The sequence below is a fragment of the Bos javanicus genome, chromosome 3 (assembly GCF_032452875.1).
Source record: "Bos javanicus breed banteng chromosome 3, ARS-OSU_banteng_1.0, whole genome shotgun sequence".
Taxonomy (NCBI): domain Eukaryota; kingdom Metazoa; phylum Chordata; class Mammalia; order Artiodactyla; family Bovidae; genus Bos; species Bos javanicus.
The window spans coordinates 23,189,057-23,214,053 of NC_083870.1; the positions used below are offsets into that span (position 1 = coordinate 23,189,057).

The 24,997-nt window shown below is 39.0% G+C and overlaps 1 protein-coding gene across 37 annotated transcripts in view; it reads right to left on the bottom strand.

Moving 5' to 3' along the window:
- Positions 1-24,997, bottom strand: part of PDE4DIP (phosphodiesterase 4D interacting protein) — a 238,169-nt gene that overhangs the window by 51,662 nt on the left and 161,510 nt on the right. For all 37 annotated transcript variants that reach the window (XR_009734923.1, XM_061409396.1, XM_061409386.1 and 34 more), the window contains 15 exons: positions 17,492-17,623; positions 16,732-16,851; positions 16,398-16,490; positions 16,050-16,262; positions 15,036-15,194; positions 14,081-14,194; positions 13,752-13,889; positions 12,864-13,043; positions 11,560-11,754; positions 7,964-8,131; positions 7,712-7,793; positions 4,248-4,339; positions 2,535-2,651; positions 2,079-2,216; positions 1,112-1,224 (listed from right to left, as the gene is read on the bottom strand). Coding sequence is in view for 36 of the 37 variants with exons in the window: in XM_061409396.1 (XP_061265380.1) it covers positions 1,112-1,224; positions 2,079-2,216; positions 2,535-2,651; positions 4,248-4,339; positions 7,712-7,793; positions 7,964-8,131; positions 11,560-11,754; positions 12,864-13,043; positions 13,752-13,889; positions 14,081-14,194; positions 15,036-15,194; positions 16,050-16,262; positions 16,398-16,490; positions 16,732-16,851; positions 17,492-17,623 (2,054 nt within the window). In the remaining variant the exon portion in view is untranslated. The remainder of the gene's footprint in view (positions 1-1,111; positions 1,225-2,078; positions 2,217-2,534; positions 2,652-4,247; positions 4,340-7,711; positions 7,794-7,963; positions 8,132-11,559; positions 11,755-12,863; positions 13,044-13,751; positions 13,890-14,080; positions 14,195-15,035; positions 15,195-16,049; positions 16,263-16,397; positions 16,491-16,731; positions 16,852-17,491; positions 17,624-24,997) is intronic.

The window sequence follows — 24,997 nt, forward strand, 5'->3', positions numbered from 1 at the left end:
AATTTCATTTTCTAACTGAATGCGTTGCTGCTGCTAAGTCGCTTCAGTCATGTCTGACTCTGTGCGACCCCATAGAGGGCAGCCCACCAGGCTCCCCCGTCCCTGGGATTCTCCAGGCAAGAACACTGGAGTGGGTTGCCATTTCCTTCTCCAATGCATGAAAGTGAAAAGTGAAAGTGAAGTCCCTCAGTTGTGTCCGACTCTTAGTGACCCCATGGACTACAGCCCACCAGGCCCTCCGTCCATGGGATTTTCCAGGCAAGAGTACTGGAGTGGGGTGCCATTGCCTTCTCTGAAAAACCAAAACCCAGGAAAAACTAACTGTAAACTGAATTCATGTTGAGCCAAGTAGGGTTGGTTGCTACTGAAGGTATATGTTTTGTCATTTGTTAACCAAACTTTACAGTACTTTGAGAAGGAATCCAGTTCACAGAGTCAGATTCTTTAACAAGTAACACAAGTGGTCCTATCATACCCTTCCTCTGCCTTCATTTTCTTGAAAGAGAAAGAAAACAAATTTGACTCAGCAATACATTAGAGAAAGCTGAAGAGTGACAAAAATAAAAATTAGGAAACAAAGAAAGGGGCTAGGAGGGAAGACAAAACAAGAAAAAAAATAAAGAGAACAGAAAATGTACCAGAAAGATAATAATATATATGACCAAAAATTAAGAGGTACAGGAAAACATATTCATCATGATGGCTATTGGTAATCTTGCAGTAATAGTAGCCATAACAACAAATATATTTTCTTCAGTGACATTCAGTGAGTATCAGGGCCCTTTATAGTCTTACTCTTATTATTAGAATATAATGAAGCAGCCTTTAATAGGACAAGGAGCAGACAAATGAAAGAAGTATACAAGTTCTTACTACATGCAAGGTACTAATTGAGACACCTGACATGTATTCTCATTTGATCTTTGCAATAACTACATGAAACAGGAAGTATTCCTGACTTAATTTAGACGCTGAGGCTCAGAGGAATCCATAAAACGAATGACAAATTGGACCCCAGTAATGGTCCACTTTCTTTTTCTTCCCACTTTGTAAGCTGTAGGCATCTTCACGTAATGAGGAATAAAAGGAAAAAATGCAGTCACTGTCTCACCTCTCTGGATGGGCATGGAACTTCACCAGACTGCTATAGAGCTGTCTCTCTGCCTGTAAGGCCTCATTGAGCCGACTCCGCTCATCTACCAGTCCTTCGAGCATCAGCAGCAACTGAGGGGAAAAAGAAGTGAAGCAACACGCAAGCAGAAACATGAAGCCACAGTTAATTCTGAGAAAGAGATCAAAAGAACGTATTAGCACGGACAATGACTCAAACAGCTCACTATCTCATTACTGACTTAACCTTTCTATATAGTATGCTACAGTTTTCAAGCCAATGTCATATTTGTCATAAAGTTTTTATCTTTTAAACTCTGTAAGGCAGAATTCAACTATGGGAGGAAGAAGAAGAAAGAAGAAAACAAAGCCAGAAACACAGGAGACAGGCTAAGAGGGAGGAGTGGGAGACAAAGCCAGGATAGGGCAAGAGGGACACAGACAGCAGGACTCACAAGTGCTCTTCATCCACTGAGTAAACATTAACTGGGCCCCTTCTCTGTGCCAGGTTCTAAGGACAAACTTACTATCCAGCTGGGGAAAAGACATCCATCAGTCACAGACAGGTGTCACTGTGAGCTACAGTAAAGTGCTCTAAAGAAGACGACCTGTGATAATGCATGACCGGCAACCTGTTTAAGGGAACTGGTAGCGTTAAAGCCAGTTTGGAGTGAGATGAGTAGTTAGTGTCTAGAGACATGGTAACAGAGACACGGAGGAGTACAGGTAAACCGGTCTTTCGATTAATAACAAGATTGGCACTCAAGAAAGGTCAGATCTGGGGCAACGGTTACAATGGAACCACACGTGGTAGAAAACAGCACCTGTGGCTGCTACTGGCCACAGTGGGGAACTTGGGAGCACAGATTCTCGATGAAACTCCAGCAACAGCCACCATCATAAGTAACTGACATCTTGTTCACTGCTGATTTTGCAGTAAAAATAAGGCCTGTACTCCAATAGCTTACTTGTTGTCTTCGGTTTCCGGACGTTTCCTGTCCTTGTGATTCTACTGAAGCCACTTTTTCCCGAAGAAGCAAGACTTCCTGGGTCAGGCGTTCCATAGCTGGGATGTCTTCAGGATCAACCAGCTGCATCTGCAGGTCCTAAAAGTAAAAAAACTAGTAATAAAAATAGTAATAAAAAAAACGCTATTCAGCAGAGGAACAAATGCTCTTGAAATAATCTACTACGCATTAAGTGGGATATTAATAAGCCGTGATAGTAACAATAGCTTCTTCATGAAATCTGAGCCACTCTGATATCAGTCAGAGAGAATATGGTAACACCAAGAGGCTCAAACAAGCACCGCATCCAGAAGACAAGCACCGGCACAGGGACTCAATGAATCCAAGTGCTGTCTGAAGGTGAAGGTATTCTGAGCTGTAATCATTTCCAAGAGTCTTTCAAAAGCTTTGAACAACCTTTATGAGGTCTTCCTTAATCTGTATGGTCCTGGTCAGGGACTCCATGTCAGCAGCCTGAACCTGCAGCTCTTGCTCCTGCACAGCCACCATGGACTGGAGTGCAGAGAGTTCCATCTGTGGAGAAAGAAATCCTGAAGTCAGTGGGCAGAGCAAACAGTGGGTGTCATGGTTACATTTTGACACTGAAGCAGATGCTTTTCCATATCATATTATTATCAACCAGTAGTGCAAATAAAAACTAGAACATGAATAGTGAGCTACTGGATCAGATCCATAAACCACACCGTGTGATATCAAAGGATGTTTCATAGGAAGTTGTAATGTGGTTTTAATGATGTCCTCTACTTTTTGTTAGCACTACAAAACATACCAAATTGGTTTGTTTTTTTAATTTTTTTTTTTTTTGGCTGTACTGCATGGCATGTGGGATCTCAGGGAAGTCCAGAAACATTAGTCTTAATTGAGTGTATGTGAGAGAAACAGGAACAACATAATGGCTAGGGTAGAACCGAAATTTTAGAAAAGGAGGGAAACTAGGGGATTTTTTTTTAAACTCGTATTTTTAAAATACCACACAATTTCACATCCTCAAAACTTGAGTCATATAACATGATTCTGTTTGTAAGGAGAGATGTGGTAATGAAAAGAAATACAATAAGATAATTTCATCACAAATATGAACACAGGTTTTATATTATAGATCTAACTATGGGAAAGAGGTGGAACAAAAACTGAGGAGCTATATAGACTGGCCAACCAGACTTAGTTTAGGGACCCATGACACTGTCTGATCTTCTACAGTAGAGGCGATGGTGACATAAAGGTTTTTAGTTTTAGCCTGTAACCCTATATTGTGGCCCTAAAGCTTCCTCTCTCTTCATCCAAGTTGGACAAACAATTAGTTGTATAGGGAGGCAGAAGGGGAAGGGATTCTATAAGGCTGAGAGGCCTCTTCTAAGAAAATGATGAAAACTGTCACTAGAAATAGAGCATATGGATGGGAAAAATTATCTGCTCCAGGAAAGGACTTCTGAGGAAGCATGCTGAGTCACAGAAGACCTGAGCTTAAATCACAGCTTTAGTATTTTATAGCCACATAACAATTCCTCTCCATCTTTTAAAACAGTGTTTCAGCTTCTTCTTCTGTAAAATAGGGCCAACATTAACCTACTTTGCAGAGTTGTAAATATTAGTGCTAATTTAAATGCCCAGTGCAGTGCATAACATACAGCAAGTTCTCAATAAACATTATGGATCTTTCTTGAATGTCTCTTGTTCTATGTTTCTAAAACTAATTTCATGGATCTGTCATAATAATAAGCAGCAATTATATAGCACTTCATTTTTTTCACAAGTCTGCTATAATTATTTTATTCCAGTTAGATATGGGTAAAGAAAACTGTGTTCTTTCAGCACTTAAAAAGTTTTAAGCAATTTCTACTTTTCTCTAGAAAGAAAAAAGGCTCAACTTGCATTTGGACCCAGATATTATACTTGGAGAATTTTCCTCTTTCCTTTTTAAAAAAGTTTTTTTAAAAAATTTATTTACCTTTAATTGGAGGATGATTGCTTTACAATGTTGTGTTGGTTTCTATAATACATCAATGAATCAGCCATAGGTACACATATGTTCTCTCCCTCTTGAATACTTAAAACTCTTTTGAAAAAAAAAATAGGAACTTAGAAATTAGACTTAACTAGAAAACTCACCCGACTTTCTCTCTCTTTTTTAGCCATGAGCTCAAGTTCCTCTTTGGCATTACTCAGTTCTTTTTCCAGCCCCGCAACTGTATCCAAGTCCCCTAAAGATGAATACATAGTGCTAGTTACAATCAGTATCAACATAATACGATCTGTGCTGCCTTGTTTCTGAGGAATTTATTCTAAGATGCAACCCAATAACAACAAAACATACATACACAGGATATTCTTTGCAGCATTATTTGTAATAACAAAACACTGCAATCCATCTATAAGCCTATAAAAAGAAGATTGAATACATATAGTATATCCACACGATGAAGTTCTATATATAGCTGTAAAAAAGAATGAGGAATATCTTTATGAACTGATATGGAGTGATTTCTAAGATATTAAGTACAACAAGCTGTTTAGAAAAGAATACATCTATGGAGTATGTTTTATGTTAGGAAAAGGGGACGCATGCATGTTACATATACACATAGGATTAATCTGCTTACTTCTGTAAAAAGAAACACAGGAAGGACACCTCAGAAATGAAACCAGTTGCCTTCAGAGGATGAGTGAAAACAGGAGAGAAAGGACAGAGAAGTAGATGGGACTTCTGAGTACACTTTTCTCTATTTTTGAGCTTGGAACCATTTTAATGTTTTATTATCAATGGGTAAAGTTAGTTCAACAATAATGAGGAAGAAAAATCCAAAACTGAATACTAACAAAAATGAATGAAACTAAACGGCAAATAGATAAGATAATCACCCAGAATACAACTTAAAAAATTAATCCAAATAATTTTTGAATCCAATATTCAACTGTACATCCTCAGTTGGAAATATTCTAAGGATAATAAGAATTACAAAGAAATTTTAAACATTATTTAATAGATTTACTTTTGATAGTGGTATTCATATAGCCATTCTGAAACTATTTTTCTATATTATGCAAATATATAAATATAGTGATGTTATAGGTAACCAGGTTTCTCAATGTTGGGAGAAGGGAGATATAAAATAAGGGAGAGAAAGAACATTTACTGTTAAACTGGAATTAGAGGAACCAGTATCAAAAGGTGTTACACACACACATACACATCCTTAGCTCTTTTCACTTAAAAGGGCCTAGAAGCAAAGGACATACCTGAAGTTATGAACTTATCTTATGCCCAGGTTTTAGTATATAAATGCTATTACCCATTAAAAGGAACTAGAGAGCTCCTTGAAGTAATGGATAATTTCAGGGCTGAGGCAGGCAAAGAAAAAGGTAATTATATAACATCTTGTGCCAGAGTGTATGGAAGTAATCAAAAACTGATGAAGAATTATTGAAAGGACAGAGAAACAGTTTGAAGGGGCTCCAATTAGCCAAATCCCAAATAATTTGGTCATCACGTGGAAGAATGACAGAAATGGGTAATAAAATATTTTTTTTAAAAAAAACAAGCCATTACTTCATACTGATATAAACAAACAAAAGGAACAGAAAGGATAGGGAAAGGGCACCTCTTCTTTATACAAGGAGACACATTACTAAAGAAAGAAGGAATTTTAGAAACAGAAAATCAGTCTTCTAAACTACCAAAGTAACAGTGGGTACAAGCAAGCTTGAAGATGCTAAACCACTGGGTGAATGGCTGTGGGAAACAGAACCATCAACACCTTAAGGTATTTGGGCAGATCACTTATCTCTTATTAACTACAAAGGCGAAAATGAACCTTTACAACGGAGACATCTGGTGGATACAACCTTAACCGAATGACTAAACTTAACATCACTGAACATAACACAAGTAGTAACATGGGCTCCTGAGGCACTGCACCAAGAAAGATATCACCCAAGCAGCATTCTTGCCAAAGATGTTTAACTTGAATCTAACCACGAGGAGACAATCAGAGCCAAACTGAGGGCCATTAGCTGGCCCAGAGCTTTAAAAAATGCCAGTGTCAGGGAACAGACTTGTGGCTGCCGAGCGGGGATGGCGGAGGGCTGGATTGGGAACTGGGGGCTGGCAGATGCAAACTATTATATACAGAATGGATAAACAACAAGGTCCGACTGAATGGCAAAGGGAGCTATATTCAATAACCTGTAATAAACCATAATGCAAAAGAATCTGATAAAGATATATACAACAGAATCACTTTGCTGTACACTGGGAACAAACAACACTATAAATCAACTACACTTGAAATTGAAAAAACTGCTAATGTCAAAAAAAGACAAAAAAGGCTAGAAAATGGTTCTAGATTAAAGGAGACTGAAGAACCATGACGGTAGGGAGGGAAGAAAACAACCAGCTATCAAGAGTATTACAGGGACAATGGAAACCCTGAAAATAGACTGCACAGTAGATGCTAGGACTATGTTAAAGCTACATTGACTGAACTTGGTAATTGTAGTTACCCAGGAGATTGCTCTTGTTTAATGAAGTATTTAGGGATGAAGTGTCATGATCTCTGCAATTTTTAAATGGTTCAGAAAAAACATTACATCTGTGTGTACACGCACATACATGCAAGAAATGATACAAAAGTGGCAAAATGTTAACAGTTGGTGAATCTTAATAAAAATGTACATGGGTATTCACTGTACTATTTTTGCCACTTTTATATAGGTTTGAAATTTACAAAATAAATTGGGGAAAGATGCTTTTTTAAAAAGGCAAATAGGGAGTAAATTAAACAAATCCAGCATCTTTACCCTTCGACTAGAATAAAGTTTCCCACTAAAAAATGATTACCTGCACAGCTTACCTATGAATTCCACAATGCCCTATACTATAAAACAGACACAAAGTTTTTACATTCTGAAAATCATTTAAAAAACTGTAAGTTAATTCTTCAAGTCCACAACACTTCTATCAGCACTATAATCACCAAGTCACTAATCATGGTGAGCCCCTGTTTCTGTAACACTTCTCCAGATCCTGATATTTTGGTCTCTGAGACTAATCTAAGGCATTCGTTTTGAGTTTTGCTCACACCTCACATATAATTCAGTTACTTTTATGGAGTTCAAGGCCTACAACCACCTCTTGGATGGGGCAGAGCTTGGCAAATGACTCAATGTACACTGCCTACTCTTCCCAATACTATAATGTAGCTTATGTCTAGATGTAGTAAGTAGCCTCAGCTTGCTTCAAAGATACTCAGGAGAAGGTATCAGCCCCATGGTCCTGCCGTGTAGGTTTGAAAACACTGCCTCCTGCATTCTTGAGTCCCTGCAAAGCTATCTGAAAAGGAAAATTAGGATGCAGCTTCTTTGGGCCAAATTGTATAGCCAGAACAATAGCTTTAATTCAATGTAAGGTAAAGTCAGTTCTCCCAGGAATAGATATATCTTCAGTCTTTCAGTGGAATCCAAGCTTATTTTTTCCATTAAGGTAGGAAAGGAAAGAGTCTTGGCCAAATCTGTTAACAGAGTGTTACAAAAAGGAAAGACAGAGATTCCTTAATGAAATCAAATTTGATACTTACCTAACGAGGACCTGGGTACGCTAGCATCCCCTTTGGCAGTCAATGAAGTGCTATCATCTCTGGAGGGTATATGCACTGAACCCTAAAAATTGGAAGAGTTGGGGGATTTAGGAAGATACAGGAATCATGATCACAATGACAGGACTTGGAACATCCTCACACAACTTGGAATTAAAATTATCATACTTATGCCTCAGATATAAAAAGAAAATGCAGCTGGCATAAACACCTATACAAGTCTATAGTTCTTACTTGATCAGTTTGCTCTCCGAGATGGGGGCTGATGGAGGTAACTTCAGCTGGTCGGTTAGAGAGGGGTGCTTGGGACATCATGAAATCTTTCCCTCCTAAATATTGGCGCAGGGCCTGTAATTCTGAATTTCTTTCCATTAGAGCTTGTACCATCTTTTCTGCAGCAGCCTAGTAAGGAAATCACAAGCAACATGAGACAGAGACTCTAATAAAACAAAATTTGTGTTCTGATGTCATTTGTTAAAAGCCAACCATTTAAAAAAAAGTTAGTGGGGCTCTAAGAAATCGTTTCCTTGCTTTCATTTTACAGGAAAAAACAGTCAAGGAGTGGAAAGAAAGTCTGTCATAGACAGAATACTGGAAAAACAGAACACAACATGTCTATCATAGATAAACTCATCTGAAATTGGTTCTGCTAGAAATGCCAGGCTAATAACATATTGAACTGGGTAACTGATATCTTTCTTTACTTGGGGATACATGTGCCTTTGGCATGGATGGTCTTGCTCAAACATTTGTCATTTGCATGGTTTGCTCCCTTAAAATGTCTAGGAGAGTGTCAGTCACTCAGTTGTGTCTGACTCTTTGTGACCCCATGAACTGTAGCCTGTCAAGCTCTTCTGTTCATGGAATTCTCCAGGAAAGAATACTGGAATGGGTTGCCATTTCCTTCTTCAAGGTCTTTGCCAAATTTCAACTTTTCAGATTGGCCTTTTCTGCATTTCCTATCTAAATGCAGCAAGCTCATCTACTCCCAATTTCTGCTGACCTGCTACAATTTTTTTTACACTGCACTTACCAGTAATCAATATATCTATTATTGTCTCTCTCTCCCCCAACACCTGCAACTGGATGAAAGTTTTCTAAGAGCAAGCACTGTGATGTTTTATTCAGTGCTGAATCCCAAGCTCCCAGAACACAGTCTGGCCCATAGAAGGCACTCAATACATAGGCACTCAAGACCTAGATATTGAATGAATCACACAGGAACATTTTATCAGACCACATGACCAGGAGAATCTGGACCTCAAAATCACACCAGTTTATTTCATTTCTAATCCCATAGTTTACTAAGACACATGATGGCACAATAAGGAAAAAATTGATAAAGAACCTGCCCGCCAATGCAGGAGACATAAGAGACATGGGTTCAATCTCTGGGTTGGGAAGATGCCCTGGAGGAGGGCATGGCAACCCACTCCGGTGTTCCAGCCTGGAGAATCCATATGGACAGATGAGCCTGGTGGGCTATAGTCAACAGGGTCACAAAGAGTCAGACACAACTGAAGCAACTTAGCATGCACACCACATAGAAAGTCTGCATTTAATCAGAAAATCCAGAAATAATAAACTAAGACTAAAATTACTAAGAATGTAAGATGATGGATATGTCAGATATAGCATCAACTATCTCTGGGGAGAATTACTACTGTTTTAAATAAGAATCTGAGCCCTCGCCATAACTTCTAAGAGAAATGAAAGAATAACCTTCTAGCTTTAACATGGAAAATTCAGACTCTTTAGGGATTTGGACATAACCATCTTAGACGTAACAGTACGTTATTAATTTGCCTTAATAAAAATCTGTTAGACTATGGGAAGAAACAAAGTAAATAATACACAAGATATCTTGTGTCATACATATGATCTAACTGGCTTGACTCTTTCTAGTAATGCTGCTTTTAGCACCACTCCCCCAAATGTGGTTCTTGGACCAGCAGCATCACCATCATCTGGAAGCTTGTAAGAAGTGCAGATTTTTGAGGCCATGTTTTTTAAAAGCTATTTGAGGGATTGTTCTGCATATAAAATTCAAGAACCACATCTAGAAGAATACAATCACTACTCTTCCTTGAGCTGAAGATCTTTTGTAATTTCAGGCATCTCTTAGATTCCATTATTTTACTACAAACGCATACACAACATATATGTATATATTAAGTGTAATAAGACTAATTCTTTCACATGACAAAAGGGTGAAAAAGAAAACTCAAAGACTCATTAGTCTCCTGCTAAATTTTTAAATAATTTACAATGATTTTGTTAGGTCATTCTAAAAGCAGTTTCTGCAGCACAAAGCAGCATGTTTCTAACAAAATGTGTATTTACTTCAGTGGGCCTAAGAATTGGATGAGTGGAATATAACCATCCCATACTAAAAGGAAGCATTAGAGACTATTAAAGTCAAATAACATAGGCAATGGTAAGAATCTATTTCCCTCTGAAAACTGACTAGGGGGAATTCTGAGTGACAGGTCCCTGAAATGTAGCACAAGCCAACTATATCAGACTCTAGCCTTTAGGAGAAAGATATATGGAAATGAGGATTAAATTAAGAATTTGCTTTTGAAATATTTGTGGTACATATACACAATGGAGTATTACTCAGCCATTAAAAAGAATACATTTGAATCAGTTCTAATGAGGTGGATGAAACTGGAGCCTATTATACAGAGTGAAGTAAGCCAGAAAGAAAAACACCAATACAGTATACTAACGCATATATATGGAATTTAGAAAGATAGTAACGATAACCCTATATGCGAGACAGCAAAAGAGACACAGATGTATAGAACAGTCTTTTGGACTCTGTGAGAGAGGGAGAGGGTGGGATGATTTGGGAGAATGGCATTGAAACATGTATAATATCATATAAGAAACGAATCGCCAGTCCAGGTTCAATGCAGGATACAGGATGCTTGGGGCTGGTGCACTGGGATGACCCAGAGGGATGGTACGGCGAGGGAGGTGGGAGGAGGGTTCAGGATGGGGAACACGTGTATACCTGTGGCAGATTCATGTTGATGTATGGCAAAACCAATATAATATTGTAATTAGCCTCCAATTAAAATAAATAAATTTGTATTAAAAAAAGAAATATTTGTGCATTGTTATTTTGAAATTACTATATCCCATATTACTATGAGATTGTTTATTCTCATCATGGCTTTGAAAAAAATCTTTTCTTCCCTCTTAAGATAACTCAGACTTTACATGAATTAAGAGAAAATGTACAAAGAATAAGCTTCCCCATATCTTGGGTAGAAACAAAATATCACTCAAGTCTTGATAATTTAGAATTGAAATCAAAACACTCCAGAACCCCATATTTCTTATGGTCAAAATGATCAGAACATTAAGGAAAGGAAAATGTTATCAATACATAATGAACTTAATGAGTGGGAATATGTATTATTTAGGCACCCTCCAAAAGCAAAGTGTTCTAGAAATAGTTCATATGGGCGTCCCTGGTGGCTCAGCTGGTAAAAAATCTGCCTGTAATGCGAGAGACGTGGTTTTGATCCCTGAGTTGGGAAGATCCCCTGAAAAAGGGAATGGCTACCCACTCCATTATTCTGGCTGAAGAACTCCAAGGACTGTATGGCCATGGGTCACAGAGTTGGATACGACTGAGTGACTTTCACTTGATGATTCATGTAAAACTATAGTCTAGTCAATAGGCTGAAGGAAAAAAAGCTAATAGAATGGACTTAAGACAACATAAATTTTACAAGTTACAAGGGTCTGATGCTTTCTGTAGTGTGGACTATAAATGTACAGGGCGATGCTCTCCCAGCCTGTGCATTAGTCCTTACGTGGCTCTCCTGCTCTCTGGTGCTCATGGACTGAAGCAGGCCCTGAATCTCCATTTCATATTCCACTGCTTGCTTGTTCCGATCACTCAGAAGGTCCTGCAGCATCCTTTCCTTCTGCTGTAGACGCTGGCACAGCTCCTCAACTATCTCAGTCTGCCCTGGTCCAAGTTTGCAGAGCAATGTTGCGGTAAGATCCTAATACAGGAGAGAGAGTGTAAGTTCTGGAGGAAAGAATTCCCTCTAATACACATCAAAGGGCTTAAAAGAATCTTTCATAGAAGAGACAGCAAGTATGATGTTTTACTCATTTTTGTTGCCCCAGATCTAGCACAGGCCTTGCACATAAAAGACTGTCAATACACAGTGAATGAACACTAATAATACAGAAAAAAAAAAAAAAACTTAGAATGACAACTTACATGTTGTTTTCTAAAATAAGTCCTTTCCTTATATGCTCAGGGCACATAATATTGGGGATAAAGGGGCACTCAATTCATTTATTTTCTCCCCAGTTTAACTTTATAGGGGAACACACTATGATAAACTGCAAAAAACAACAAGCACTGTTTTTATAAGCACGGTGATGTAGCTCCTAGGTCTACACTAGGAGGTAATACATGGTGGTTAAAACTGTGGAGCCACACCATCTGGGTTGCACACTGGTTATACCACTTATTAGCTATGTCACTTTGGATAAGTTAATTCACCTCAGAAGTCTGTTCCCTTGACTGTAAAAGAGGAATAACAGTATGTACCTCATAGGTTTGCAAGGATTCAGTGAATTAGTATCCATCTTAAACGGGGCTTCCCTAGTGGCTCAGTGGTAAAGAATCTGCCTGCAGTGCAGGAGATCAGGGTTTGATCCCCGGGTGGGAAAGATCCCCTGCAGGAGGGCATGGCAACCCACTCTAGTATTCTTGCCTGGAGAATCCCATGGACAGAGGAGCCTGGTGGGCTACAGTCCATAGGGTTGCACAGTCAGACATGAGTGAGGCGACTAAGCAGTAGCAGTAAGCTCTTAAAACAGCGCCTGACGCAGCATATGCACCATAACAAAGGTTAGTTACCATACTGTGGGTATATTTTTTAGATCTCATTCTCACATAACTTCTTTGAGAAAGATAATTGTTCCCTTGAGTTTATAGGCGTAGGGGAAAAATTCCCGTGAAAGCCAATGACCTGCTCAGGCACAGGATGGAATTAAACACTTGGGTCACTAGTCTCTCAGACCTCAAGAGTCCTAATCCAAGACTGAGATTATGTCATCACTAAACCGACAGCCCGTAAGTTAACTAAATCCTTGCCTCCACTTCTTTGTTCCTGTCATGCAGAGATGTCTGTAGCTGCTGAATGATGCTTTCTTGCTCCTTCTGCCAACGGCTAAATTTGGTTTCCATTTCTTCTTTCAGCCACTGGAGGTTCTGACAGGTGGCAGACAACTGTTCCACTTCCAGGCCTTTGGACCTCAGGAGACTCTCCATACTCTACAGTCACAGAGACAGCAGTTGCTAAGTCAAAGAGCCACCCCACACTCCTCAGCATGAACAGGAGACCTGACTCACCTTTACATTATCTCCTCCATTATCTTATCTATTTATTTTGCAAAAGGAAAAACTGTGTATCTAATCTAACAATGCCATATTAGTCTATTTTTTGTTATTAGAAACTCTTATCTAGTTTGTAGAGAGAGAGATATAATGTATGTCCTAAATAAAGTATTTTGGAGGAAGTGAAGAACTTCTTTAAGAAGTTCCAGATGGTTAGATATTAAAGATCTAAAAGAAATATACAAAAATAGCCCAGAGTAAATATTAATAAGAGAAACAAGGACTCTTGACTGTGGTTATACACAGACATGTACATAATATTAATGAGAAAAATACAATATAACAGTTGTATCTGAGCAATGGTTCTATAAAAGCATATAAACACTGGCAAGGATTAGAAATAAATTAGAGCTATGAATCCATATTCACTGCCCTGTCCTACAAAGTTCATACTAGAAGTGCTAAAACTTCTCACTCCATAGTCTATGATAACAGAACTAATGACTGCTATTTTTGTTTGGTTTTGTATTTTTTAATATGTAAAACACATATCCTGATTTTCAGCAAATGATGGAAGGGGTGATGCTTCAGGCTTGGAATCCAAGTGGGGGAGGGATGCTGAGTCATGACGGCGTTTGCTCTAACCTGCATGGTAGCTTCATTGGCAGAGAGGATACCGCGCAGCCTCTCTAAGTCGTGATCTCGCTCTCTCATGGCAAGGTGAAGCTGACGCAGTTCTTTTTCCTTTTCTTCTAGGCTGGAGAACTTTTCATCTATAGCCCGCTGCAAGCAAAATAAGCATCCCAAAGCTCCGTAAGAGCCACTATTCTGATTACGATTATTCAATAAGATTCCAAATATAAAAGAATAGAAAATCAACTCCAAAAAGCAGCAAATTCAGTTAACACACATTTCTATAGTCCCTCTGGGGACAGAATAACCCATAGCATCATGAACAGAATTATGGTACATACCTCTAGGGCAACATCTCTATCTTGTATTCTTTGCCTAAGTTTCTCAAGCAACATTTCATTTGCTTCAAGGGTTTTGTCTGAGTTATTTCGGTACTGCAGGAGCTCCCGAAATTCCTATCAGGACCAAGAAATAATTTCCTTTATTCATTTTACTTAGTATTAACTGAATTCCTACACTGTGTCAAGCAATCTGTTAGTGTTTCAGGATCAAAAACACAATGTGATCACTCTCAAGGGGAACACAGTTTAGCAGAGATAGCAGACACACAAAGCGCTAACAATTCTGCATCATATATATGTGAGTATACAGAAACACGTCTCCTGGGGGAACACAGGACGCACTGTCTAACTCTGCCTGAAGGTGTCACTAAAGTTCGCAGGAAGGAGGTTACATTGCTCTTAAAGCAAGCACTAGGAGTTTCCCAAGAGGCTCTGTGAGGTATTTCTGTCAGAGAAAAAATGTAGGTATAATATATGTATGCGTATTATGAAAAAAATCATATGGTCAGTGAAGTATAAGGTATTCAATGTGACTAAATCTTAGAGTAGGTGGTAGAACTGACCACTCTCTCCCTTAGTCTTCCATTTTTTCCCTCTAATTTACATTTTATCACCTAAATAGCTGGATATATAGAGGTCTTCAGCGGGAGCAGAAGACATATCTTCTCTTCATCTTCCTCTTTCCTGGCCTGGTATCTGACTCACAGAGATGCTTAATAACTATTGGCTAAATATTTACCGCTGAAGTCTTTCCGGTCTTTGTTCTTATTTCCTACACTTGCTGGTTATCATCTTGGTTCACGGATTGTACTTTCTGTTTCTTTTGAATCCTCCTGGTTCCCACATCTCAATGATCTACATGTAGGAGGTACTCAACACAAGTGGACAGATGATATGAACATAAATGCCCGTGTCCTGTGAACCCAGTTTTAGCTGAGTCATTCTGTGGACTCACCTGAAGCAGCTGCTCTTTGTGACTCAGACTGTAGTGGAGGTGCTGAATGTGCTGCTCTTGGGTGCGAATCTCATTATATTTTTCAGCCTCCAGGGTATGAAGCTGTTGGCTCTTACTCTGAAGTTCTCCTTGTAGCTGCTGTAGGGCTTTTTGCAATTCCTGAATTAAACAGATTCCCTTTTTCAAACAATCTAAAATTTTCACATGGTCATTAGATACGGAGGCCTTAAAACTTTCAAGGCATAGAGACCAAAAAAATAAAGTAGCAAAAAGTGCCATTCTTAAAATTAGGAAAGAAATACTACAAGGGTCAAATAGGATGAGGGAAACTATGGGAACTGTGGATGGGAGTATTAATACTCTGATTCAATACTTACTTTTTGGCTTAAAAGTGATATATCTATATAAGCACTAAGTGGGATTTGGTTCCAGTGTAAACATGGATCCTTTATCAATAAGCGCAAGGATACACGATTACTACCCATGCTTTTAAATCTTAAAGAAGAACTGGGAGCATTTTTTCCAAGCTAACAAGAAACTATTTAAGAATTATGTGTTTTAATTTTTTAAAAAAGCACACATGGCTAACTATGCAGGCCATTCCTCTCACTCGGTTGGTCTTCCTGCTTTTCTGTCTCACTGACTTTTACCCACCCTTCAAGAATAATCTTAGACAATATGCTCCTTTGTGAAGCTTTCTCTGGCTCCCTCAGCTCTCCCTATATATTCCTATAGGATCCTTATGCCTCCTCTATAATATTTGCCACACTGAAATACTGTTTACAAGACTGTCTCTCATACTATATTACAAGTATCTTAGGAGGAAAGTGCCTGTGATACTCACTTTTGTATTTCCACAACACAGCCCAATACCTGGCATACAGAGTAAGGGTTAGCAAATGTTGAACTGAATTACTTAGATTAAGTAAGTTCAACACAAGCTATCCCTATAAAAAGTTATGACCAGGGCAAAGTTCACTTTTACACACTGCCACACAACGATTAATGATTTACTTGGTTATGTTTCCAAGAAGCCTCTTTCTGCTGTTCTCTCTCCTGTGCTGCAGCCTCTACAAACCGCACACATCGTCTAGCATCAGCCAGCTGCCTTTCTTTTTGGCGTACTGCCCTCTGGAGCTTCTGTATTTCAAGCTGGCTGCAGAATAAAGCACTTTGAAGATCAAGCAGAGCCACCTGTTGCTGAGCTGGGGAAGTACCCTCTGAGTTCTGAAAAGAGAGAGAAAAGCATCGTCACAAGAAGGCCCGGCACTGAGCAGCCAAGAAGACCACCGAGACCAAGACCGTGGCTGAGAGTGGCACATCCTCAAGTGATGCCTCCTGCCCTGGGTGATCCTCACATACATGAAGCTGTTTAAGCTGACTCTGGTGCAGCATTTCTCGAAGCTTAGCCATTGTGTCGTTTTGACCTTCAATCACCTGGTACAACTCCTCGGTCTGCAAACGAGAGAGGGGGTACCAAACATATTAGCAAACTAAGTATAAACTCCATTATCTTATTATCTCACCGATACAGATTTTAGTAGCAGGACTATTCCAAAATACCAATCTAGATGACACGACAATTTCTCTAAGATCTGTTAGGCTGAAAATATCCATTTCTACAAATTATAGGATACTTGTCTACTTTGATGGGAAAAACATTTCCTCATAGGTCCATGATTGCCAAACATTTTACCTCACTTTCCCTGCTTTTCAGAGTTTCCTTGAGGTTTTGAATTGTATCATCTTGCTTCTGAGATGACTCCTGAGCAGACTTCAGTTCATAGCTCATTTCATTCAGTTTTTCTTGAAGCATCTGAATTCAGTAAAGAAAAACAGTTTGGTAGGTCAATGATTTCTTTTACTCTCAAATGCAACCATGAAATCTGTCCTCAAATCTAGGTTTAAAGAATTTCTTTAGGGGATGTTACGTTGCTATTTTCCCCCCCACAGTGTAACCATTAAAGTCTTAAGTCAATCAGCAAGACAAAGTAGCAGGAGACATGAAATACTTCCTTCAATACTCAATTGCTTCAACTCTCATGAGCTGTGCTTTCTGTATGACAGCAGCCATACTGGGGGTACTTGTCCACATGAGTCACTGTGGAGCTTTTATACAAAGACCAAGGAGCTTTTGCTGTCTACTACATGACAGGACACAAGGGTAGAACAAGCAAGGAGTGCTGCGTCCCAAACTGTGGGAATCTTCTTCTAAGTAGATGTTAAAACCCATGGGCTGTATAAAGGTCAAACGTTAAATCAAAAGCATAAACTTCTTGTCTCAGTACCTTATACAGTTAAAAACCATATTCAAGTTTTAATTTCAGACCTAAAAGACAGCAGAAATTCTGATCTGTGCAGAACAGACTAAAACACTTGAGACCGGAAGGAAAGAGCTACACTTCTAAGGACATAAAGAAACCCTGTGATCCCCAAGGGCATGGTTTTGATCATACCTTGTTGGTGGTCTCTGTTTGCTGGATTTTTTCCTGGAGTTCTGCCAGATGGGAATCAGATACAGACTGCTGAGTTGTACCGGTCTCATTTGAATTCAACTTCTGTTGTTTCAGTAAGTCTTCAGTCATGGGCTAGGAAGAAGCACAAGACAAGTTAAGTGTATCCGACAATAAATTTTATCTTCAAATGTTTTTGGCCTCTTTTGCCAGAGACTTAGAAAATTACAGCTGCTGAATGGATCATCAGTATGAATTGATGAAGACAAGGAAAAGTTCTGTTCCTTATTACGACTTATCAAGTCACTTACTCCCAAGCTACCATTCATACCTTTCTGTATGAACCTATACAAACACTACTCAAAGCAAGTAATTCAGAAATTAAAAAGGGAGGATTTTAAAAAACACTCATGATGGCCAAATATTTGCTATATTCTATTTTCAATCAGGGAATTCAAAATATCAAATTTCTACCATTCCTAGGGGAGAAAACGTTATAATTCAACTACCCTCCTTATAGTATGCCTATTTCATATTATTAGAAAAATGAGTAGATTTCAAATATGAAGCATACATTAGATAATAGTATTTAATCAATACTAAATTTCTTAACTTTGGTAACTGAATTGTTGTTATGCTATCTTTAGGAATTACATGCTTATTGAGCATAAAGATATATCTGCAATTAATTCTCAAATAATTCAGAAATAAAAAATGTGTCTACAGATAGTTGGAGTGATAAAGCAATTGTAGCAACATATTAGCAACTGGTAAATCTGAGTAAATCTTAGCAACTGGTAAACTTGGAAGTTCTTTGTACTTCTCTTAAGACTTCTCTAAGTTTGAAATTATTTCAAAGTAAAAAATAAAAATTAAAACTTCAAATCCATAAGGTCTGGGAAGGACGTATGTTTTATAGGAATATTAGTTCATCAAAAAGACTTTGGAGTAAAAAACATCTATTTATATTTGGGACAATCAATCAGACTAAGATAACTCATTGAACTTGACCTAATATTCATTATGAGCTGCTGCTACTGCTGCTGCAAAGTTGCTTCAGTCGTGTCCGACTCTGTGCGTCCCAATGGACGGCAGCCCACCAGGCTCCCCCGTCCCTCGGATTCTCCAGGCAAGAACACTGGAGTGGGCTGCCATTTCCTTTTCCAATGCGTGAAAGTGAAAAGTGACAGTGAAGTCACTCAGTCATATCCGACTCTTCGCGACCCCATGGACTGCAGCCTACCAGGCTCCTCCATCCATGGGATTTTCCAGGCAAGGGTACTGGAGTGGGGTGCCATTGCCTTCTCCATTATGAGCTAAGATACAGAATTAAAACTTTAGCAATTCACTGTGGCATTAAATTCCACCTTTTCTCTCCCTGCTTCCTCCCCTCTTCTCTCCCACTCCCAATTAGGGAAAATACAAATCCATTAGGAAGAGAAAAAAGGCAACTGCTCTTCATTTTTTCTTTACCTCACATGTTCAAGTTCTGACTACCACCTTCCAGGCTGTGGGGTTACAGCTGACCTTAAACCACTTCCTGATAGCAATTGACTGGAAGTATGGGCCTCCCTCCTGGCTCAGATGGTAAAGAATCTGCCTGCAATGAGGGAGACCTGGGTTCAATCCCTGGGTTGGGAAGGCAACGGCTACCCACTCCAGTATTCTGGCCTGGAGAATTTCAAGGACAGAGGAGCCTGGCAGGCTACAGTCCATGGGGTCGCACAGTCAGACACAACTGAGTGCCTTTCAGTTTCTTTCTTAATAAATATTTCAGAAGAAAAATCTTTTCTATTCTCCCAGCGCTGTTCATCATTTTAAAAAATATCTACTAAGTACCCTAATATGCAAAGCACTATGGGAGGGGGAGTGGGGAGCTACAGAATAAAAGAACAAGGAAACACACAAAATAAAAGATAGTGACAAGGAAACAGTAAGCAGGACAAAGTCATTAAGTTACTCTAAATTGGCTGATCAGTGGGAGGTCTCTTTCAGACAGCATTTAAATGAAGATCTACCTGATAAGGAACCAGCAATGCAAAGATCTAGGCAGAGCAACAACTCATGGAAAAGACCTAGGGTAGATACAACCCTGGGAAAGAAAAATGCCTTTGTGGATGGAGAAGTACTTTTCAACAGAAATATAACGTGAGCTACATGTGTAATTTAAAATTTTCTAGTTATCTTCATTGACTAAAGTAAAACATAAATAAACTTAATTTTAATAAAACATTTTGCCACTCAGTCGTGTCTGACTCTTCAGGCCAGAATACTGGCGTGGGTAGCCTTTCCCTTCTCCAGGGGATCTTCCCAAGCCAGGGATCGAAATCCAGGTCTCCCACATGGCAAGTGGATTCTTTACAAGCTAAGCCACAGTTCAGTGCAGTTCAGTCGCTCAGTCGTGCCCGACTCTTTGTGACCCCATGGACTGCAGCATGCTAGGCCTCCCTGTCCATCACCAACTCCCAGAGTTTACTCAAACTCATGTCCATTGAGTCGGTGATGCCGTCCAACCATCTCATCCTCTGTCGTCCCCTTCTCCTCTCGCCTTCAATCTTTCCCAGCATCAGGATCTTTTCAAATGAGTCAGATCTTGACATCAGGTGGCCAAAGTATTGGAGTTTCAGCTTCAGCATCAGTCCTTCCAATGAATATTCAGGAGTGATTTCCTTTAGGATGGACTGGTTGGATCTCCTTGCAGTCCAAGGGACTCTCAAGAGTCTTCTCCAACACCACAGTTCAAAAGCATCAATTCTTTGGCGCTCAGCTTTCTTTATAGTCCAGCTCTCACATCCATACATGACTATTGGAAAAACCATAGCTTTGACTAGATGGACCTTTGGCTGGCAAGGTAATGTCTCTGCTTTTGAATATGCTGTCTAGGTTGGTCATAGCTTTTCTTCCAAGGAGCAAGCATCTTTTAATTTCATGGCTGCAGTCGCCATCTGCAGTGATTTTAGAACTCAAAAAAATAAAGTTTGTCACTGTTTCCACTGTTTCCCCATCTATTTGCCATGAAGTGATGGGACGAGATGCCATGACCTTAGTTTTCTGAATGTTGAGTTTTAAGCCAATTTTTTCACTCTCCTCTTTCACTTTCATCAAGAGGCTCTTTAGGTCTTGATGAGCCACAAGAGAAGCCCAAGAATACTGGAGTGAGCTATCTGGAGTATAGCCTATCCCTTCTCCAGGGGATCTTCCTAATCCAGGAATCGAACTGGGGTCTCCTGCATTGCAGACGGATTCTTTACCAACTGAGTTATCAGGGAAACCTTTCAATGAAACATTTTGACCAAATATATTTAAAATATTGTCACAAGTATGCATGCAATATGAAAATTAACAAGATACTAATTCTTTACATTGTTCCTTTAAAATTAAAGGTATACTGTACACTCATAGCATATCTCAATTTGGACTAGCCACATTTCATGCAGTCAACAGCCACACAAGGCTAACGGTTGCCTTGCTGGAGCACACAGGGCCAGAGCACGATGGGCAAAGGGGGTGCTGACACATGATGAAGTGGGAAGGCAGGCAGGGGTCAGATCAGATGTAGCTTCTGTGCACCACAGGTAATGAAGCTGTATTTCATTCTCATTGACATGGGAATGGACTGCAGTGTTTTTAACAGAAAAGTAATCAATTATATTTAAATTTTTAAAAGATCACTCTAGTTGCTATGTGATAACTGAACTGTTGGAGAGCATCAGGAAAAATGAGAAGACCAGCTAGGAGGCTGCTGCATGGGAATGAAAATACTGCTTTGGATTATAGTGGTAATAAAGGAGGGAAAGAGAAATGGATAGATTCGGACATGTTTTGAAAGTAGAGGCAGCAGGCCTGGATAGTGGGAGAGGGAGAAAGAGACAAGTAGCAAGGATAAGGACTCCTAGAAAAAATTGAGATATTTGTTGTTGTGGGTATAATGGGGAGCCTTGCCCTGAAGCAATGTGAATTATGTCACACCACAGGAGAGGCAACTCTTTTCATAGATATTTACAACAGTTCTACTGATAAATAACTTTATCACTTAACGATAAAACCTTCTCTACAAAACTTGGCTTCTTACTTCCTCGGTGTAAAACAACTTTTCAACAACATCTATTTTAAAGTATTTTCCAAATTTAAACTGTAACAAGCAGAATTAAGTAAAATAGCTTCAAGTTTTAAATGCCAGGGAAGGTAGCCATATTTAGTCACTTCAAACCAAAGAATCTTAGACCAGTGAAGGACACTTTATAAACTAACCATCTGATCCACTCTCAACTCACATGTGAGAAAATGGAGACTTATAACAGGTAAATAAATTGTCCAAAGTTACATTGGAAATAGAATCCAATTAAACTGAATGCACTTAAAGCGGTAACTTCTCTTTCATATTTATAAAATCGACTGCCTACCATAATGCCTGGAATATTAAGTAAGTAAGTGTTTTTCGCTCAGTCGTGCCCAACTCTTTGCGACCCCATGGACTGCAGCCCACCAGGCTCCTCTGTCCATGATACTTTCCAGGCAAGGATACTGGAGTGGGTTGCCATTTCCTTCTCCAGGGGATCTTCCCAACCCAGGGATCAAACCCAGGTATCCCGAATTACAGGTAGATTCTTTACCAGCTGAGCCACAAGGGAAGCCGCCTGGAATATTACTCAAACCAAAAATTTTTGCTTACAGTGAACAACAGAAACAAAAGCAAATAAGCAACAGGTCTGTCTTCTAATTTCCAGCCCACTGTTATAATCCCTCAGTGGCTCTCTTAGAAAAAAGACTGGCTAGATAGAAAGGGAGATGTTTAATTTAAATATTTCAACATCAACTTTAAATCTGAAGAATGCCACAGAAAAGCATATAATGAGTCTGGACCTCATCTGAACCCATCTTGGCATGCGTATTCATAGGAAACCTCTTCTTCTAGGAATGTCATGTATGGACCAAAAGGCTGGAAGACGCTCGTTTCTTCTTTATTCTTAGTACTTTATTACTTTAAATCTCAAGAAAAAAAAAAAAAGTCCTTGCAGGTAAGTCTGCCAAAAGAGTGCTTAGAAAAGGCCCACTGAGTAAACAGCTGACAATTAATTCTTGTGAGTATCAAGTACATAAACCAATCACTCCTATGAAGATTTTGTAGAGCATGACATCAGTAATACTTGATCTGGTTGAATGCGTGTTAATCTCCAGGGTATCAGTTACTAAAATCATGTTGTAATCATAATTTTAAGTTGCTTTTGACTCAGGACAAATCGGAGAAGGCAATGGCACCCCACTCCAGTACTTTTGCCTGGAAAACCCCATGGATGGAGGGGCCTGGTAGGCTGCAGTCCATGGGGTCGCTAGGAGTCGGACACGACTGAGCGACTTCACTTTCACTTTTCACTTTCATGCTTTGGAGAAGGAAATGGCAACCCACTCCAGTGTTCTTGCCTGGAGAATCCGAGGGACGGGGGAACCTGGTGGGCTGCCGTCTATGGGGTCGCACAGAGTCGGACACGACTGAAGTGACTTAGCAGCAGCAGCAGCAGGACAAATGCTTTTCAGCAACAGAAAAGAGAATTCCTTCCAAGTCTAATGCTGCATAATATAAGACCTTTAGGCTAAAAGGCGGTTATTTTGATCTGGATTAACATTTTTCTTGACACTTTCCTAGTCATAACAGCAAGTCATAGAGCTCAAACTGCTATAATTTTCTATCCTATTGTTAGTAATAGAAGATACAGCAGCATCTAATGCTTACATCTTGCAAAGGGCCTGATCTGGGTTATGTAGCTAAGCTATGAGAGGGATAAATTCATCACAGTCATACAAGAGCAGGTTTTGGCATTGCAAGGTTTGAAGCAAAGATCTCTCACTCTTTGAATTTAGATAGAAAAGGAATCTGCACATGAGCCAAAACTGAAATAATGTTCACTAAGGGACACGGCCCTCCTATCGCAGCTTTTCTAGTTCTGGGCCAGACCATAAAGAAGGAAATAACAAGATAGAAGAAGGCTTCAAAAAGAAAAACCTTGGGTCTTCAGACATAAATTCTGTAGGAGGCAATAAATCAGTTTGCACAATATGAGAAAATTAGTAAGCAGAACTACATTGTTGCTCGTTAGCTTTAAAATAAGAAAGAAAGAAAAAGGAGAAAGGCAACCAGGAGGAATTCTGATGGTGACATTTAACAGTAACCAGATTAAACAAAGGAATCAAAACGCCCTTACAGAACAATCTCCCTCTTTAGGAGAGAAGAGCTTTTCTTCATATTTCGAGTACAATTTAACTAAAGGAAAATAATTTGCACTTACTTCTATTCTATACACACTTGTTCAGAGAAAGACAAAAATCTGTCTGCCTTTGTCCCACTTAGCTCTGCTTTCACCATAAAGCACGCTAGGCCTTAAAACGCTTATAAAAGTCAACCAGACTTAGACAGTAGATCTGGAATCCAAAATTCACATTTTATCTACAAACACTTTAAGTCTAATTAATCTATTTCCCTCCACATTCTTAATTACTGGAGAAAATAGCTTAGCAATCAAATGCCATAATTCTTCAAGCTGAATGTTTTCTCTCTTCTATGTTTTAATATTCAACAAACAGTAAAGATGGTAAAGCCTGATGACAGCAGAAGTCTTATACTGCTGTATTAAAGGGCTATTTTTTTTCTAATGTCTACATTTAGTGAAGTAAAGGGATTTGACCTAAAGGTACAATTACCATATTTAACTGTGCTCATTAGGATGCCAAATTTCTTCACAGTATCTATCCCTAAAGAATCTGCCTGACATCCTCAGGTTATAGAATGAAAGCCCTGCACTTAAAATAAGTAGTTATTTAATTCAATGCCATCAGGCAGTGTGATTTAATACACAGAATAAAAAGGTCTTGGATGAGAATGGCTAGGAACCTTTGACACCACCGGAGCTAAGTCATTTAACCATGAGCTTTCCATATCTCTAAACTGAGAGACTGCATGAGATGATCTTTAGAATCCTTCTCAATTCCAAAATCTGTTGAGCCTAGGCACCAAGAGAGTATTTTAAATTTAATATGGAGGAAAAAACTCTTGCTTTACTGCAGTTTTCTAAGTCTTCACCTTTCTTCAATATTGGCCATATTCGAAGGGGGCTATATTTCTACAATATTGGTCATATTTCCCATCCACTCTGTCCAACTACTTTTAGATCCTAATACGGAAACACTACGATGAATCTGTGACATCTATGTTGGCTCACAGAAATACTGTACTGGAAAGCTCAAATTTAGCTGTGAAACTCAATGAAAGAAAAGGAAGTGAAAGGAAAGTACACAAGTGTTGGGCATCCTAAACATTTTACATAAATGAAAACACAGTTTAAACTTTTGGATATTCATACTTTTCCCTAACAATGCTGTTTCTGACAAGTTAGTGCAAATTCAAAAATATTTCCCCCATATTCTTATTGTGATGCAAATTTTATACATAATAGAACTGTTTTTCAAAGCTATCAAGTGACAATCAACAATTTCATTTAGAAGCTCTAAGATTCT